The sequence below is a fragment of the Centropristis striata genome, chromosome 3 (assembly GCF_030273125.1).
Source record: "Centropristis striata isolate RG_2023a ecotype Rhode Island chromosome 3, C.striata_1.0, whole genome shotgun sequence".
NCBI lineage: Eukaryota > Metazoa > Chordata > Actinopteri > Perciformes > Serranidae > Centropristis > Centropristis striata.
Window position 1 is genome coordinate 26,156,123 of NC_081519.1, and position 18,027 is coordinate 26,174,149.

Here is an 18,027-nt window from a genome sequence, read left to right on the forward strand (position 1 = left end):
GTGATTGTGGAAGTGTTGGCTGTTTTAGGTGAAACGCCTGAGTGCTGCCTGGAAGCTGGGGAAGGAGAACCCAGTTGGTCCTTATATCTTTGGTTTGTGTCCTCAGAGTGTTTTAGTGTGAAGGCATTTAGGTTATTGTCGCTGTCCGTTGGATAGTAGTTTTGTGTTCGCCGTATATAAATAAATCCTATTTTTCTATAACTCAACTTGCCTGGTTTTCCCTTGTTTCTTTAATATACAACATCAATGGTTACTCCCGAACCTCAATTTTGGGACGTAACACAGCTTTACAAGAGGATTGTGAGTGAGAAGACAAATTTTCCTATGTTTCTATGTATAAATTATTTCTGTAGAGTGGAAATTTTGCACCCTTGAGCGCAGTTTTCAAATTTATTTTTTGACAATTTTTCTCTCCCTCTACACTCTTGCGATGATGTCACACACTGTGACACGAACATACTAGGAAAAACTAGGAAACAAATTGAGAAATAAGTCTGGAAATATCTAGAAAAGCTTGAGATCTAGAGCTTTTCTAGATTTTTCTTGATTATTTTCTAGATTTTTCTTAATCCTTCTCTAGATTTTTTCGAAAGCATTTCTAGATATTTCTAGATCTTTTTATGGATTTTCAAGATATTTGTTTTCTAGATCATATTCTAGATTTTTTTTTTTTATTTTTTTCTGGATTTTTTTCTAGTTTTTACAAGAGCATTTCTAGATCATTTTCTAGATCCTTTTAATTTTTTGAAATCTTTTCTAGATTTTTCTTTATCCTTCTCTAGAGTTTTTGAAAGCATTTCTAGATATTTCTAGAGTTTTTTATGGATTGAATCTTTTTCTGGATTTTTTTCTAGTTTTTACAAGAGCATTTCTAGATGCTTTTAATTTTTCGAAATCTTTCTAGATTATTTTCTAGATTTTTCTTAATCTTTCTCTAGATTTTTCTAAAGCATTTCTAGATTCTAGAAAAAAAATCTAGAAACTCCAGAAAAAGATCTAGAAATATCTAGAAATGCTTTCAAAAAAATCTAGAGAAGGATCAAGAAAAATCTAGAAAATAATCAAGAAAAATCTAGAAAAGCTCTAGGAAAAACAAGGAAACAAATTGAAAAAAAGTCTAGAAATATCTAGAAAAGCTTTAGAAAGTGATATTGAAAAAAAACCTAGAGATCTAGAGCTTTTCTAAATTTTTATTCATCCTTCTCTAGATTTTTCGAAAGCATTTCTAGATATTTCTGGATCTTTTTCTGGCTTTTCTAGATATTTGATATAGATCATATTCTAGATTTTTTAAAATCTTTTTCTGGATTTTTTTTCTAGTTTCACTTTGAGCATCCTGAGTTCTTCCTCCTTCCTCTACATATTGTTTTTTTTTTTTTTTTTTAAGAAAAAATGAGAAAATAGCTTTTTTAGAGCAATCTAAAAAAACTGTTACATCTCCCTTCTTCAGAAAACTTCCTGCATTTTTAATATGGGAGCCAATGAGGCTGTTGGTGGCGCATTTGTGCGTCCTACGCCCAAACTATAACTCTGACAGTTTTATCAGAGGATTGTGAGCGAGAAGACAAATTTTCCTACGTTTTCTATGTATAAATTATTTCTGTAGAGTGGAATTTGCGGCCTGGAGCGCAGTTTTCAAATTTATTTTTTGACAATTTTTTCTGTCCCTCTACACTCTGAGCGATGACATCACACACTGTGACATGAACATTCCGTGCAATACACACCCATTATAATCTCAGAATTTCTCCAAAAATTATCATAGTCATTGAACAGGGATTGATAAAAAACTATCGAAACGTGGATTAATACACCAATACACAAGACTTGTGTCTACTGTTTAAAGTTTAAATGGAGTCTCTAGGTGAAATTATGTCGGAGAAGTAGACGTTTAAAAATCTCCAATTATTGTTCTTTTTTGCTCATTTTTTTTCGGCCATCCCATTCATTTCAATGCAAAATTGCCCAAAATTTTGGAAATTCGTATTCTGTAGAGAAAAGTAAAAGCACACCAATCCCGATCAAACCGCACGGTTTGATATATAATTTGTATAAGTTGTAGGACTAGTAGCGGGACGAAATTGCGTCCGGAAGAGGAAGAAGAAAAAATCCACAGTATAACAATAGTGCTCGGTGCGATTGCCCCGTGGCCCTAACTAGGGATGCAACAGTACATGGTAAAATACCGAACCAATCTCTCACTGCCGTTAAGAGAGACTAAATAAAATGTGTATCATTCATTCAATTGATTTTTTTAACTGCAATGTGATTAATATGGATAAGTGGGCTAGCGTTAACATCTTACGTTCAGTGTTCATTAGAATGTAATCGCCGTCCATAGCATCAAGGTGAGCAGCACAGATGTGTTGTACATGTCGTGTTTGGATGCCAATGAAGGCTTATAAAGCCAGGAGCAACATTAGTAAAGAGACGATGTAGTCTGTCTGCCGTTATTTACTTGCAGAGAGGGCGGAGACATATACAGGCATAAACAGTGATGTAATCATGTGGCTCTCTATTCTGTGGAGAGTTATATTATTCAGTACACCAGTGATACTGGAATTTGTTTACTGCGAAATGCAGTTTTTGCTGACAAGCAAAATAAAGAGATCATTTTGGGAGTAAAAAAGTTAAACATGTATTGTAAACCATGGCCCAAAAAGTCGAGGTACGGCCCATACCGTGGGTTACCTGTAGCGTTGCACCCAGGCGGCAATCTCCGTGCCTGAGCATGGAGGCCACCAGGAAGTGCATAAAGCCTGCAATTCACCGAAAAATCCAGTAGGAGGTGCTAAGTTTGGCTGCAAAAGAAATCTGCCCATTCATTTCAGTGCTAAATTTGAAAACTTCTCACTTGATTTATTACCTCAGAAAAAATTTTCAGGGACAACATTATGGTCTCAATCGCTAGTAAAAAATCTTCTTCAAGACAATTTGATGTCAATAGTTCTAATAATGGCCCCATTTAGAAGAAAATAGAAGATAAAGCATCGTATGATTTGGGGCGTTTCTAGCTTTGATTGACAGGTCACTGACAAGGCGAGCCGTCACCAGGAGAGAAGCAGAGCAATGCGTATCCATGGAAACGTGTCAATAAAGTTATATATAACTTTATATAGATAGAAACGAGGACGTTTACTGATTTGGTCTCATAACTTTGACCCTTTCACACTGTATTTTCACTTAATGACAGTTTAATTGAACGTTTTGTTCAGTAAAAATGTCTTGTTCAGTGTTTGGTTGGACTAACAGACACTCCAAGGAGTCGCTGCTCAGTTTTCTGAGGTAAGAAAGATACATTTTGTTCTTGTTTTTTTGCTAGCCAAAACTAACATCCCAGTTAATGCTCCAATTAATGCATGAATTAGCAGCGGCTTCTCTCAGTCGGGTTGCCGGTGTAGAGAGGCGTGTAGTCAGTGTCGTCAGATCCCTCGCGCTCCGCCACAGTCCAATTATGGTCTGCTCCGCGTATCGGAAACAAGATGGCGACACAAGATGGCGACGAGTATAACGCTGAACTCGAGGCTTCCAACGGGCAGTCCACAAACCAATGGGTGACGTCACGGTGACTACGTCCATTATTTATATACAGTCTATGGTTGCACCATTAACATAATACTTTTTTTAAGTAGAAACTCCATTCATGTCTTTCATATATTATGGGTGTAATTCAAATTCTATATCCCATTTAAACACTGGGCAACCCTGATCCCAAAATGTAATTTAAATTACTATGAAAAATGTGATAAAAACAGAATGCAATGATTTGCAATCCTTTGTGACACTTAATTGCATATAGAACAAGATATTAAATATTCTTGGGTGGTACCTTAATGAATTTTGGTAAAAAAAAATTTTTATTATAATGTGTATTGGAAAGATGTTCAGAGCTAGAGTGTGAGACAAAACAAAACAAAAGCAGCAGTGTGAGACAGATCAAGTGTCCTTTAAAGTTATTTTTTTAGTATCAATTTTCCTATGATAAAGCTATACATCTCCTGTAGTTAAGCATGGAAACAAGCTTAAAAGCAGTAATTACCTTGAAATGGAAGAAACAGAAAATGGTTTCGCAATAAAAACACTTCTAGCACTGTTGTTTGTAAGTTGTTTAGAAAACCAGATATGAATGATAACTAGAAAATTTCCTCTGGGGAAATCCTGAAAGGGCCACGGGGGCTACTGCCGGTATGTGTACACTATGATGAGATTCCTCAGAGATTTCAAACTATGCCCATTAACCTCAAAGTGTGTGTGTGTGTGTGTGTGTGTGTGTGTGTGTGCGTGTCGAAAATCGCATAAAGTTACCTGTGTGTGTGTTTGAAGCATATGTATGCATGTGTGAGGAGTGTGTGTGTATACGTAACTGTAATCACATCAAAGGCAATCAGATCAAAGCAATCAACAGAATTAACTGGCACCTGTTCCGGCTCAGTGACAGCAGAGGTAGACAGACTGGAATTTCTGGCCTCGAACAGAAAGCATTTTTGGCAAAACCATAATACCTATCATTGATCCGACTTCACTTTGAGCATCCTGAGTTCTTCCTGAACTTCTACATATGTTTTTTTTTTTTAAGAAAAATGAAAAAATAGCTTTGTTAGAGCAATCTAAAAAAATTGTTACATTTCCCTTTTTCCGAAATCTTCCTGCGTTTTTAATATGGGAGCCATTGAACATGTTGGTGCATGTTGGTGGCGCATCTGTGCGTCCTACGCCCAAACTATAACTCTGACAGCTGTACCAGAGGATTGTGAGTTAGAAGACGTTTCTATGTATAGATTATCTCTGTAGAGTGGAATTTGCGGCCTGGAGCGCAGTTTTCAAATTTATTTTTTGACAATTTATTCTCTCCCTCTACACTCTGGCGATGATGTCATACACTGTGACACGAACATTCCGTGCAATACACACCCATTATAATCTCAGAATTTCTCCAAAAATGATCATGGTCATTGAACAGGGATTGATAAAAAACTATAAGACCTATCGAAACGTGGATTAATACACCGATACACAAGACTTGTGTCTACTGTTTAAAGTTTAAATGGAGTCTCTAGGTGAAATTATGCCGGAGAAGTAGACGTTTAAAAATCTCCAATTATTGTTCTTTTTCGCTCATTTTTTGTCAGCCGTCCCATTCATTTCAATGCAAAATTTTGGGCAGTTTTTCGCAACTTACGTCGCGAAAAATTCATATTCTGTAGAGAAAAGTAATAGCACACCGATCCCAATCAAACCGCACGTTTTGATATATAATTTGTCCTGCAACTCTTCAAGTTGTAGGACTAGTAGCTGGACGAAATTGCGTCCGGAAGAGGAAGAAGAAGAAATCCACAGTATAACAGTAGTGCTCAGGGCGATTGCCCCGAGGCCCTAATGATACATTATTTGTTTATACAGAGGTTGGTCTCCATGAACATGCCTCTCAACAGCGATGGAACAGTCACCTTCAACGCCACACTGTTTGCCCTGGTTAGAACTGCACTGAAAATAAAGACAGAAGGTTTGTGTTATCAACAAGTAAAAATGATTTTGCCGATCCCAATTATGAATTATGTCTTTAATCTAAGTAATGCCCTTTGTCTCATTACTATGCTTCTTCCATTGCTCAGGTAATTTTGAACAAGCCAATGAGGAACTGAGGGGAATTATCAAGAAGATCTGGAAGCGCACCAGTATGAAACTTCTGGATCAAGTCATCCCACCTATTGGAGGTCAGTTTTCAAAAGGAAGAGGCATATTGTATGCACAGCCAATACTTATATGCAGGTGTTTAGTAACAATAAGCTGCACAAACAAAGAACAATATTTACCCAGACACTGCTATTTTCTTCCAGTTCTTTTATCCTGTATGGACCTAACAATGTTTGTCCATACAGCATCAAAAAGAGCTGGAAACAAGACACAGTAGCAGTGTGTGCAATTTTTTTCTTAAATTTTATCTCAAGGAGGTAATGGTTCATATTGTTTTCTGCAATATAAAAGTGCAGACTCGAAGGACATCCTCGCCCACAGTGTCAGTCCCTCCAGCCCTCTTAGGATCCTCCTAGCACCAGGCACGACTTGGTTTTGATTGTCAGGTTGTCCATAAAGGCTTGTAACATGTTCATTGCCAGGGGGAACAAGATGACTGAAATTGTACAGCCTGTAATGATGCCAACCTCCAATCTGCATCAGTCTGATGTTATCTGCCCTGTTGACACTCTGAGGTGGAACTCGTTGTAGTAGTCCATGAGTAGTCCTCAGATGCTTCAGGAACATGGTGTCTCTGCAGAGCACTTTCAACAACTTTGTGGGGGATTGACCCACAGACATATTTCTATATTGAGATTAAATGTTGCCTATTCAAAAGGCATTATTAGTTAATTCACCTTGAAACCTGAAAAGACATTACATAACTAAACTAAATAAGTCAATATAAAGATTTTGCCATGTAAAATGTATTTTGTGGAATGTTTTTATTTCACCTCATATACCCTGCTACTTATTTTCCTCCAATTCTTTATTTTTTAATTCAGGTCTCATTTTCTTAGTTTGCGATCCTAGTTTTCTCTTTCTGACATTTATGCACAAATTTATAAAAGCTATGGATAAGTGCAAATCTTTAATTCAAGTTGATTATTTTTCCATTTGCACAGAAACATCATTGCATCTGCAAATTTCTGTCTATTTGCCAAGGAGTTTTAATGCAATTGTGCCACGTACAATACACATTAAACACATTAACAGTATACTGTTAAGTGGAGCCTGTGAAGTCTGAGTTGTACAGAGTATTAACCTATTAATAGCATGCATTTTCCGCACTTTACACGGGTTTTTGTATTTTACCAGATGATGAGGTGACTGTGGGGAAGTTCTATGCCACTTTCCTAATCCAGGATTATTTTAGGAAATTAAAGAAGAAACAGGAAGAGTATTATGGCTACCGGCCCACCAAAAAAAGTGCTACCAATGAGATAAAGGTAAGTAGTTAATTTTTTGTGGTGTACAATGAATGGTTTGATTACTTAGTTAATGTAATTGCAATTATCTTAATTGTACCCCCATTTCTTTGTTATATTTTAGTGTGTAGGACACGAAAAGTGTAGGACTGTAGTATAACCGTTCATTAAATATGCATAGAACCATCTCCCTCAGAGTTGATAAATTATATACAAACAGCTTCATGTTGTACGATGGAACATGATATAAAAGGATAGAAGAAACAGGTATCTAATAACATTAAAAAAACAAATGTAAACAAAGAAAATAAGAGACATACTTTGTATAAGACAATTTTCACTGTCACTATATCCCGACAGTAATATATGAGACGGATAAAACACCTCCTCCTAGAGCTCCTGAGCCTGCACTGCCCTGGTGACAACACAAACCATAACAAAAACATGCTTTCAAGATGGCGCCGGTCGAGCGGCAGCCAATTGCTCTCTCTCTTTCTTTTCTCCTTTAAGTTTATTGTGTACTTTTCCTCCTTTGGTCTATAGGTGCGTTTCCACTTTCGTCAAATACCCGGAATGAGGCAGGCATCCCTCGCCGAAATGCCCCTAATTTGAATGTGAGCCGGCCCCAGCGGCCATTTGACTGCCGTTTTTTTTAGCCCTGTCGAAGAGCAGAGCCATTTCTCTCCCCTGAAAAAAGCCTGGTGATTGGATAGAACGCTAAGTGGATCAAATCAAATCAAAATTACTTTTTTATCACCGAGGGGAGATTCAGTTAGCTCTGTTAGAATGAGACAGCCTGATGGCTGTAGGAGAGAAGGATCTTTTGAATCTCTCCATCCTGCAACAGAGAGAGAGGAGCTGTCCACTGCTGTTTTTTTGGTCCATAAAGGTTTTGTGCAGCAGATGATCTGGGTATTTCAGGATGGCCTGGAACATGTTGACAGGTCATCTCTCCACCACCTCCTCCAGTGTGTCCAACCTGGCTCCAACCACAGAACCAGCTCTTTAGACCAGTCTGTCCAACCGCCTTGCATCACTGTGAAAAGAATCTCTGCCCCTTTTTGAAGAGAGCGTCTGTGTTTAGGGACCAGTCCAACTTATTATCCAGGTATACACCTAGTTACTTTTAACTTAGCACCACCTCCATGTCCACCCCGCAGGTATTCACTGGCTGAAGAGGGGGCTTGAACCAGCGGAAATCTATGATCATTTCCTTAGTCTTTGAGGTGTTCAGTAGGAGATAGTTCTTGTGACTCCAGTCACTGAAGGCTTTTTATCATATCCCTATATTCAGATTCCTGTCCATTCCTGATACACGCCACAATAACAGTGTCATCTGAGTACTTCTGGATGTGTCAGGACAGGGGTCATACAATTCCAGCCTGGCAGCAGAGCCACTGTCTCATCAGCTCCACCCCATAGAGTCAGCTGACTTTTCTGCAGTGGCGCGAATCACCCTTATGAGTTGTATATTTACCAAAAAGGACTGTATCGCTCGGGCTGTGAAGGTACACACCTTTTGTGTCTGCAGTGAAAAGGTGCAATTACTGTCACAGCCCGATGTATTTTTTATTTTTTACCATGGATCAAGCTTGTCTTTAATTGTTTTTTAGAAAATGTAGCAACAGTTTGACAGAACATTCTAACTGGTCAAACTTGACTTGACCAATCAGTGACTATGTTGCTGACTGGGCATATATCCAACTGCTGGTGGCAGCACTGATTTCAAATGCATTGCGCACTGGAGTAACAAGAAGTTTGAATTTACAATAACATTTTCAAGGTCTGAACAAAACTGACTCATCCAACATTTTTCCCATGTGTAAACTTTTCCTGCTTCAGCTCCCAGACCGTGGTTAAGAAGCACAGGAGAGGTTTGTTTTCCTCCAGGGCCGAAGCTATTCACTTCTTATGTCCATTACTCAAAAAAACAGGTGACCTTAAATGGCAAACAATGGGAAAGAGTGTAAAAAGTCACAGTAAAACCCACATTATGGAAAAAACTAAAATTACTTCACATGTTTTATGTTTTTCCCCCTCTGACAACTAATGCTACTTAGAAGAAAAACATTTTAAGTACAAAAACAACTTTAATATCCACTTTTTTTAATCCTTGTCTATTCCATAGACTACAATACAATACATATCTTTATCTCTGTTTCCATCAGGCAGGGTTGAGGAACATCGAGGAGGAGGCAGCTCCAGAGCTACATAGGACCATCTCTGGAGACCTTGTGACTGAAGAAGACATGGATCAAGCTACTAATGATGCTGCAGAGGGCATTTATAGGGTAATTGGCTAGGATGGAAAGATAAATGAATAGTCGAAGGAGTAATGGAGGGAATTATGTAAGGAATTATATGGGATTTTACAAACAGCCTTCACTGTTTTCAGGTCGACAGTGAACTAGGAGAGCCTATCCAGAACAATGGTTAACTGCTCTTGGAGTTCAACAGTATGCTCCCTCAGAGACTAAAACCACATCCAAATTCTTTCCAACTAAATTGTATTGTTTTGAAATTGAACTGCAAATTTAATTGTTTCAAAACATCAGTTAAATTTTTTTTTTAAATGTTGTGACACTGATGTCGATTATAACAAAATGAGGGAGTGAATTTTTTGTTATCCTGATTTATAAAGATAGAACGGAGCGTGAGATGGACAGGTGGTTTTGGTGCAGCGTCAGCAGTGATGCGGGCGTTATACCAGACCGTCGTGGTGAAGAAGGAGCCGAGCCAGAAGGCAAAGCTCTCAATTTACCGGTCCATCTACGTTCCAACCATCACCTATGGTCATGAGCCGAAAGAATGAGATAGCGGATACAAGCGGCTAAAATGAGCTTCCCCCGTAGGGTGGCTGGGCTCAGCCTTAGAGATAGGGGGAGGAGCTCAGACATCAGGAGGGAGCTCGGAATAGAGCCACTGCTCCTTCACGTCGAAAGGAGCCAGCTGAGGTGGTTTGGGCATCTGGTAAGGATCCTCCCGGGCGCCTCCCGTTAGAGGTGTTCCGGGCACGTCCAACTGGTAGGAGGCCCCGGGGAAGACCCAGAACACGGTGGAGGGATTATATCTCTCTCCTGGCCTGGGAACGCCTCGGGGTCCCCCAGGAGGAGCTGGACGTTGTGGCTGGGGAGAGGGACGTCTGGAATGCCCTGCTTAGCCTGCTGCCCCTGCGACCCGGCCCCGGATAAGCAGACATGGATGGATGGATGGATGATTTATAAAGATGATAAAAACACACCACAGCAAGAGAATACTTAACCAATTTAAACAGGCTGTAATAAAGCTTGTAATACTACCAGACTTATAAGCTAATTTAGAGCAATTGTTTTCTTGTTCTCTTTAGGAATAAGCACAATAAACTGTTAACTTTTAGTCAGTGCAGCTTTAATCAGGTTTGCAATGGTGATACCTGACATATAAAAAAACAAGGGGAAACAACGGAATAGCTTTGCTGCAAACAGATACTGACAGCACCAATACTGATGTAAAAAAGGAATTTTGTATTCACTCGTTTTGACATATGGGACATGGATATATGTAAACTATGAATATTGCCCACAGTAACTGTACTATCTTCTCTAAAACAGAGACAAGGAAGTCTTTTTGGAAACCACTCCGACCCTTTTTCTGTGGAGAATGAGATCGCCAATGCCAGCCAGGTCACTTGCCAGCGTCCTCTGCAGATGGCCGAAGGAGTCAACAATATAAATACTACCAACACAAGTCACAGGTGTGTGAGCTCATGCTTATGTATAGGTATGGCCATTTGTTGTGACGTATCCTGAAGTGTAGTACATTTTTTCCCTTAGTTTCATGTTTCTTTTTTACTTTATGCTCCATGACATGACATTTAATATATTATCCAAGAAAAGTGGACAATACACTAAAGTATTGGTGGTCTACAACTAAACATAACAGCCCTTTTAACAGGATTTTTAACTATCATGCTGTTGAGAAACATTTGCTTGTGAAATATTCTCAGTCAACTAATCAAAATATATAACAAAATTTAAAAAATTAAAAAACTTGTCTTGATTTTAAGACATTAAAAACATTAATTATTTACTAACCCTTTCATTAAATACCATCAGACAATGTAATTTACATGAAGTCAACTAATGCTAAATAACCCAAAGGAATATTGGATGCCAGGCTGTTTCATGTCTGTGTGCAAATTATCTGTGAATAATGGAAGGCAAATTAAATTGTTTTCTGCTGCTGAACTGGCAATCAGGATATTAGGGTAATACGTTTTGTGCTGTAGGAATAAATACTATGATTTCATAAATATTTCATGTATGTTCAGAGTTACTGTGTACAGTGTCAAGTCAAGTCAATTTTATTCATATTGCCCAAAATAACAAATCACAGATTTGCCTCAAAGGGCTTTACCCTCTGTCCTTAGACCCTCACATCGTGTGAACAAAACATCCTGCACATTGCTTCTACCAAGCTAACTTTAGTTTGGTGCAAATGCCTGAAGGTTTGGCCGGAGGCTATGGAGAAAGTGGCAGAGCTCATTTATTTATTTATTTATTTTGTTCCTTTCATTGGAAAGGAGCAGCAAGAAGAAAACATTTCTTATATCCGTCTGCCCCCTACTTGAACAATAAAAATAAAAAAAGATGGTCTGACATCACATACAATTGATTTTCAGTAGCCTACACCAACAATACTTTGATTATAACAAGACACTTAAAACAACAAAAACAAACAAGACAAAAAACAAACAACCGCCAGTGGATGGCTGCCACTGTTTTTCTCTGCTCAGAGGCCTTCTACAATCCATCAAAAACCACCAAACCAAGTTGCCATCCTTTTTAAATTAAATCATTGCTGTGAGCACAGTATTGATTTCTATCCATACTTTTGGAATTTTTTTGTGTTGAATGCAAGGACTGGGTCCTAGGAGCAACTGGTGGTTGGCAACAGAGCAGTGTTTAGCCTACCGAGAGTATCCTTTTTTGTGTGTGTGTAATATACTCAAAACAAGATGTCAACCAACATCAAAAAGCATTAGGGTTACTGGTGCTGTGGTTAGCACAACAAGCGGCTTAGCATGTGTGGCGGGAGCGGGTGTGAGTGTGAGTGTGTTTGTGTATGCGTGTATATGTGTAATGTGAGTTGCCAACAACGCCACGTGGGATTCTAACCCAGGAAATTGCCCTACAAAGGCCAACACAGGTCCGGAATCACACACGGGCCAGAGGTCGTGGTTTCAAAGAAAATCAATTTTATTTAACAAAATTATTAAAATGACTAAAATAAGTGTGTTGCAAGGTGGAACAAGTGCACCCAGATGGGGCCACCACACTGGCGGGGGAAAACAAAAGATACCAATCAGGGCTGGGCTTACCACGGTGGCAGGGAACTCAAAAGGGGATAAATATAAACTAAACCACCAGTGCACTGCAACCAAACTGTCAAACACCACCACCAGGGGAAGGCTGCCGCTCGCTGGGACCCAGCACCTATGGTAAAATAAGGACACACCAATTAATATCAGGCAGTGTGGGGACATCTGGGGCATCTCAGTTAAAAGAGCCAAAGGGATAACACAATTAACAGAATAGAAATATCAAAGGCTCTAAACAAATTAACAAAAGAACACAATCCTAATATAACCCAACTTAGGCTAAATAGAAACAAATCAAAAATTAAACAAAAGAATATACTTATCAACCTAATGAGAAAAATAACCCAAACTATTATTGATCAAACCCTAAACAGAAACAAGCTTAATTAAACAAACGAAATATTTACTCTTTGAAATTAATATTGACTTATGAAAAATAATTAAAAAGACAGGCGACAGGCGAGCCAAACTTGGCTTTAACTTGTCTGAATCTCGTCCACCAAGGACCGAAACTGTGGGCACGTGGAGTGACCCGAGACAGTGGAGCTTCTCAGTCCACACTTAGCAGAGCCAGGACAGCAGCAGACCTCGTCGTGGTGGCCGATGACCGGATACACACCAGGACGCCAAACGGATAAGTGCAGAACTAGGAGTGGGAGACGCTGGTTACAGCGCCCCGCTGTACAGTGACAAAGAGAGACTGTGTCACAACTAGCGCACTGAAAGGCAAACTGCAACAGCAGACAGTTAAGAGCAGCCTACCTCTGAGCTCTACTGCACCCAAGCACGCACTCCGACCGAACTGCTCGCCCCCTCCGGCTCACCGTCGCTCCATGCCACTGCAACGGAGCGGGAGGATGAAACCCCAGGGCCAAATAAAAGTAACACAAGGCGGCAGTTAGGACGGGATGCCTACCTTAATGTTGCACCGAGGAGACACGGACATGCACGGCGACCTGACACACCAGACGCGCCGCAGTGTAGAATCAGAAAGGGGAGAGTGATGACCAACACACCTGTTTTAATCACAAACACACCGCGCCACGCCCCAATTAACCTGCACACAGCTGGCACAGCGTCATGCAGTGACCAGGAGGGAAATGGCTCACCCGGTCACACATGCAACCGTGAATGCCTGGTGCCTTTGCTAGCAGAGGGTGCTGAGTATTGTCCATGATGGACAGCAGTTTTAAGGGATCTTTTCTCTGTCAAAAACAGTAAATGAGGGCTTGAATGTGTCTGCTCTGCAATAATCTGGCGACCTGCCCAGGGTGTCCTGAGCTTTGGTTAAGCTGTTAATCGGTTAATGAATTATTGAATGAATAAATACAATAATAGGTAAAACATTTTTTATATTAAATAAATGAATTGTATTTTTTTCTGAGCATATTTATTTCTTTGCACATTGACCTGCACATTGTTTAAAACACTTTTTTTTTCCATTTTGTGTTTGTTTGATTGTTTGTTTCTTTATTTAGTATAATTGCGGTTTTAGTCAAATGACATGTAGTCTGGAGACCACCTATCAATTTTTCCGTAGAGGAGGCGTGGTTTACGATGGTCCAGAGCCGTTTATTGGCCGCTACGAATGTCTATCATAAGCGCCTGTACGTAACTCTGAGCCAATCGTATCAATTATACCAGATGGCGTATGTAAATCGACAGAAGATGACTGATGTTTACACGTTGGCACCGAATGATTATTGCCGTTTGTGCAAGATATATATGAAGGAAGAAGGACACTCCACATATGCACACACATGACATGACGTATATTTTTCCAAAAAACAACGAGCATATCAGAGAGGTTAGCATTATTAGGAGTGATAGTCGCCCAAGAGTCCACAACCACAACCACCGGGGTCGCGCTAAACCCCATTAGCTTAGCTACTAACAGGGTTAGTTGGTAAATTAGGCTTTTGCCAAATGCTGTTGGAAGCAAGGCTAAAACATGCTTTTTGGTGGTGATAAAGGAGTGTAAAGCCAAACGTTGTTCTTTTAAAATAAACTTTTGCTCTAAACTATCTAGAACACTGTCTACAGCTAGATCCAAAGAGAGCTTCGTTTCTGCTGCAGCCATGTTGGATCCGTAAGAAAACTACAAGCTTTCGTCTTGCCGTCCCTCCCCGTTCTGTGATTGGATATCAAAAGCAGAGCTAAGGATCGGCCATGGACACCATGCCGCCTTGCAGTTCGAAAACAAAATCAAGCGCACAAGGCAGCATGGGTATACCCAGGCTAGTTTTAGTCCTCAACACACAGAGAACTGCACAGAGTTGAGCTCCTTGCAGACTCCTTGTCCAAAGACTAAAGTTCAAGGCTGAGGGGTCAAGAGTGTTTGAGCTGGTAGAAAGGTACACTCAGGGCTCAGAGCAAGTATGACTTGGATGCATGTCCTTCATTGGTTTTATTTGCATCTTGAGCTCTCTGTCAGATAAAATATCCACTTACAATATTTTATAACTCAGTTTAATTTAAAAAAAATTGAAACCATATTTTTTTCAATACTCACTGACTACTAATTACTGGCATAATAATTCATGACTAAACATGTGCAAGAGGTGCCATATTAAGAATGGTTAGTGGAAACTTTAATAAAATTAGTCTACAAAAATAATGTCTGTTGTGTTCCTGGGAAGTTTGCCTTCTACACAATTATAATACACATATTGGCACATACAATCAGAAAATACACGATTTAGACTTCATTGAGCTCCACTCAGCTGCTAGGATGCCACACACCCCACGCCAACATTTTTCTTTATTCTGGCTTGTACTCTATGTTCGCCTGAAACTGAGACTGTTTCATTCTTGTCCCTTTGTTTTCTCAGCCCCTATTAACAGTAGATTGACATAATTGGCCTCTGACCATTGATGGCTGTCAGAGTACTTCAAGGCCTTGACCTTTGACCTCTGCAAGGTGGAAATGGCAGGAGCTTCTCAACAGATGCAAAGGAGGACTGTGATGAAAGGAGCTGCCAAGACTCCCAGTCCACCTTGCAACCGATGTAGAGCAATAGGCTTAGGACCACAATAAACTCTTCAAGGTTATGTTGTTTGTCTGTGGTGTTTTGAGCTCCTGGTATGCTGCATTATTAGTTTTAACACCACTTGGAGAAAGAAGAAAAAGATGCAAACAAAATATTAACATAATATCACCTTATAAACACATTCAGCCATGCACATCCAACAAAGAGCAACACTGACATTGTTTGGAGCTTTGTCCAATAATCAGTCTTATAGTCTATAGTTATTTATTCTGAGAATTTTTAATATAGAAAAATTATGTGTGTGCTGAATAGCATACACAGCACACAATACATCATTGTGTAATGTTCTACTTGTGTTAAAAAATATATTTTTAAAGAACTGGTTACATTATTTTAAACTGCACTCTGATTGCCCCATATTGATTGTCATTGTAATCCATGTGTTACAGTCCAAGTCGGTCTTAATGTGTTTTATTTCTAATTAAAGTGTAAATGATAGAAAATGTGGATTCACAGATAAAGGATGTTATTATACTGTGGTATAGACTTTGAGGATCTTAGTTGACTGCAGTTCAGCGCAGCATGATCAGTTGAGAGGTTTCTGATGACTGAGGTCAGAGATAACACTTCTAAATCTAAAGGTTTTTTTATCTTGGTAAGAAACAAATAATTGTCAGTGCACTCTGCTCGGGCCAGTTCATCGCTGCTTGCAGCTCTAATTTATCTTGTTTTAAGAGTTAATTTCTTATTTTAAGCATACAACATGCTTATTTCTAGATTTAACTGTCTTAATTTAAGAAATCTTGTCAAGTGAAATTATCTGTCCATGCAGCAAGATCATTTCCCTCAGATTTAGTGTTTTTATCTTGTTTTTAGACACCCCTTTTTTGCAGTGTCCTTACAATTTAGAGTCACTCCTGCACACTTAATTTTTTGCAGATCTTTTGTGGTGACTGATCTCTCCATAGGCATAGGCATACAGCAACAACATACTTTCCCAAAGTTGTTTTGATCATGTTACTTGTGTTACACACGCCTTCTTTGTTGAGGCAATTCCAAACCACCAACCAGCCTCTTATCAGCCACATGTGACCAAGTAATAGGCCACTATGTTTTACAATTATTTTCATTATCGATTAATCTGTCGATTATTTAAACGATTAGTTAATTACTTGTTTGTCAATAAATTGTTTATTTATCTATTATTTATTTATCAATAAATCAATTATTCGATTATCAAAATAGTTTTAATTAATCAATAATTTAATAATCAATTATTGTTCGATTAATCAAATAATTGTTGCAGCTCTACTATGTTTACAAGCTTGTAACTGAATTGCAATGATCCTTGAGCCAAAACAGTTGAGTTAAATTGATAAACACAAAACAATGAAATGCATCACTCCTTGATCCCTCTTTAATACAACATATCAATAAATGCATTTTTTAAAGAGTCACTGCATGCTTTGAAACACTAGAGAAATCAGTTCTGTTCATTTTGACATGAATCTGGTAGTATGCCTAGATATTATAATCATTGACTTTGTGTGTTTAATTAAGTGTGATTAAAGTCTAAATGCAGCAGCATCTGCACCTGTATTGTCAAAGATTCTGTTATTTTCCCTCAAGAAATAGAACATAAATCACAGGACAGCTGTTGCTAAATGTGTGCAGCCCATCAGTGGAACACTTGGGCCCTCATTTATCAAACCAACGTAGAAACCAGCGCAGATCTGAGCGCATATATCTTCTGACAGAGTTTACATGTGATTCATCAAACATTCATATCTCGCCAATCACAGCATAAGAATGATCTGATGTTGATAAATGTTTCAGCTGAAAACAAGTGTTGGTTGAATATATTATATATATACTCTCATCAGTCCACAAAATGTTCCTCCATTTCTCTTTAGGCCAGTTGATGTGTTCATTGGCAAATTGTAACCTCTTCTGCACATGCCTTTTTTTTTAACAGAGGGACTGTGCGGGGGATTCTTGTAAATAGATTAGCTTCACAAAGACGTCTTTCAACTGTCACAGCACTTCCAGGTAACTCCAGACTGTCTTTGATCAGTCTGGAGCTGATCATTGGCTGAGCTTTTGCCATTCTGCTTATTCTTCCATCCATTTTGATGGTTGTCTTCAGTTTTCTGCCACATGTCTCTGGTTTTGCTGTTTGGCTCTCCATTTTAAAGCATTGGAGATCATTTTAGCTGAACAGCCTATAATTGTTTGCAACTCTTAATAAGTTTTCCCTTCTCCAATCAACTTTTTAATCAAAGTACGCTGTTATTCTGAACAATGTCTTGAAGGACCCATTTTCCTCAGGCTTTCAAAGAGAAATGCAGGTTCAACAAGTGCTGGCTTCATCCTTAAATAGAGGCCACCTGATTCACAACTGTTTTTTCACTGTTTTTGAACACACACCTTTCAACTAATTGCCCGCTTGCACAGCCTTAAGAGCGTGCATATCACGAATGCTGGTTCTTGTTGGTTTTCTGAGAATCTACTGCACCTACTGGTACCTTGTTTGCCATGTAGCAATAAAAATATACTATCAACCTGAATTAATCTGGTTAGTCACATTGGACTGCTATTATTTTGAACACTACTGTCTATATATATATATATATATATATATATATACAGTGGATGTCTGATATGGTTAGCTTGGGCAGGTCTTGTAGACATCTAGTGGAAAACATCACCATCTTGACGGAAGTAATGACCCTCACCC

General features: G+C 38.9%; 1 protein-coding gene across 1 annotated transcript in view; it reads left to right on the top strand.

Moving 5' to 3' along the window:
• LOC131968146 (dihydropyridine-sensitive L-type skeletal muscle calcium channel subunit alpha-1-like) overlaps positions 1-16,485 on the top strand; it is a 130,099-nt gene extending 113,614 nt beyond the window's left edge. Inside the window, exons 37-42 of the mRNA XM_059328889.1 lie at positions 5,401-5,503; positions 5,613-5,714; positions 6,832-6,962; positions 9,110-9,232; positions 10,532-10,674; positions 15,132-16,485. Of these exons, the coding sequence (XP_059184872.1) occupies positions 5,401-5,503; positions 5,613-5,714; positions 6,832-6,962; positions 9,110-9,232; positions 10,532-10,674; positions 15,132-15,141 (612 nt within the window). The 3' untranslated portion in view covers positions 15,142-16,485. The remainder of the gene's footprint in view (positions 1-5,400; positions 5,504-5,612; positions 5,715-6,831; positions 6,963-9,109; positions 9,233-10,531; positions 10,675-15,131) is intronic.
• Positions 16,486-18,027: the final 1,542 nt, after the last annotated feature.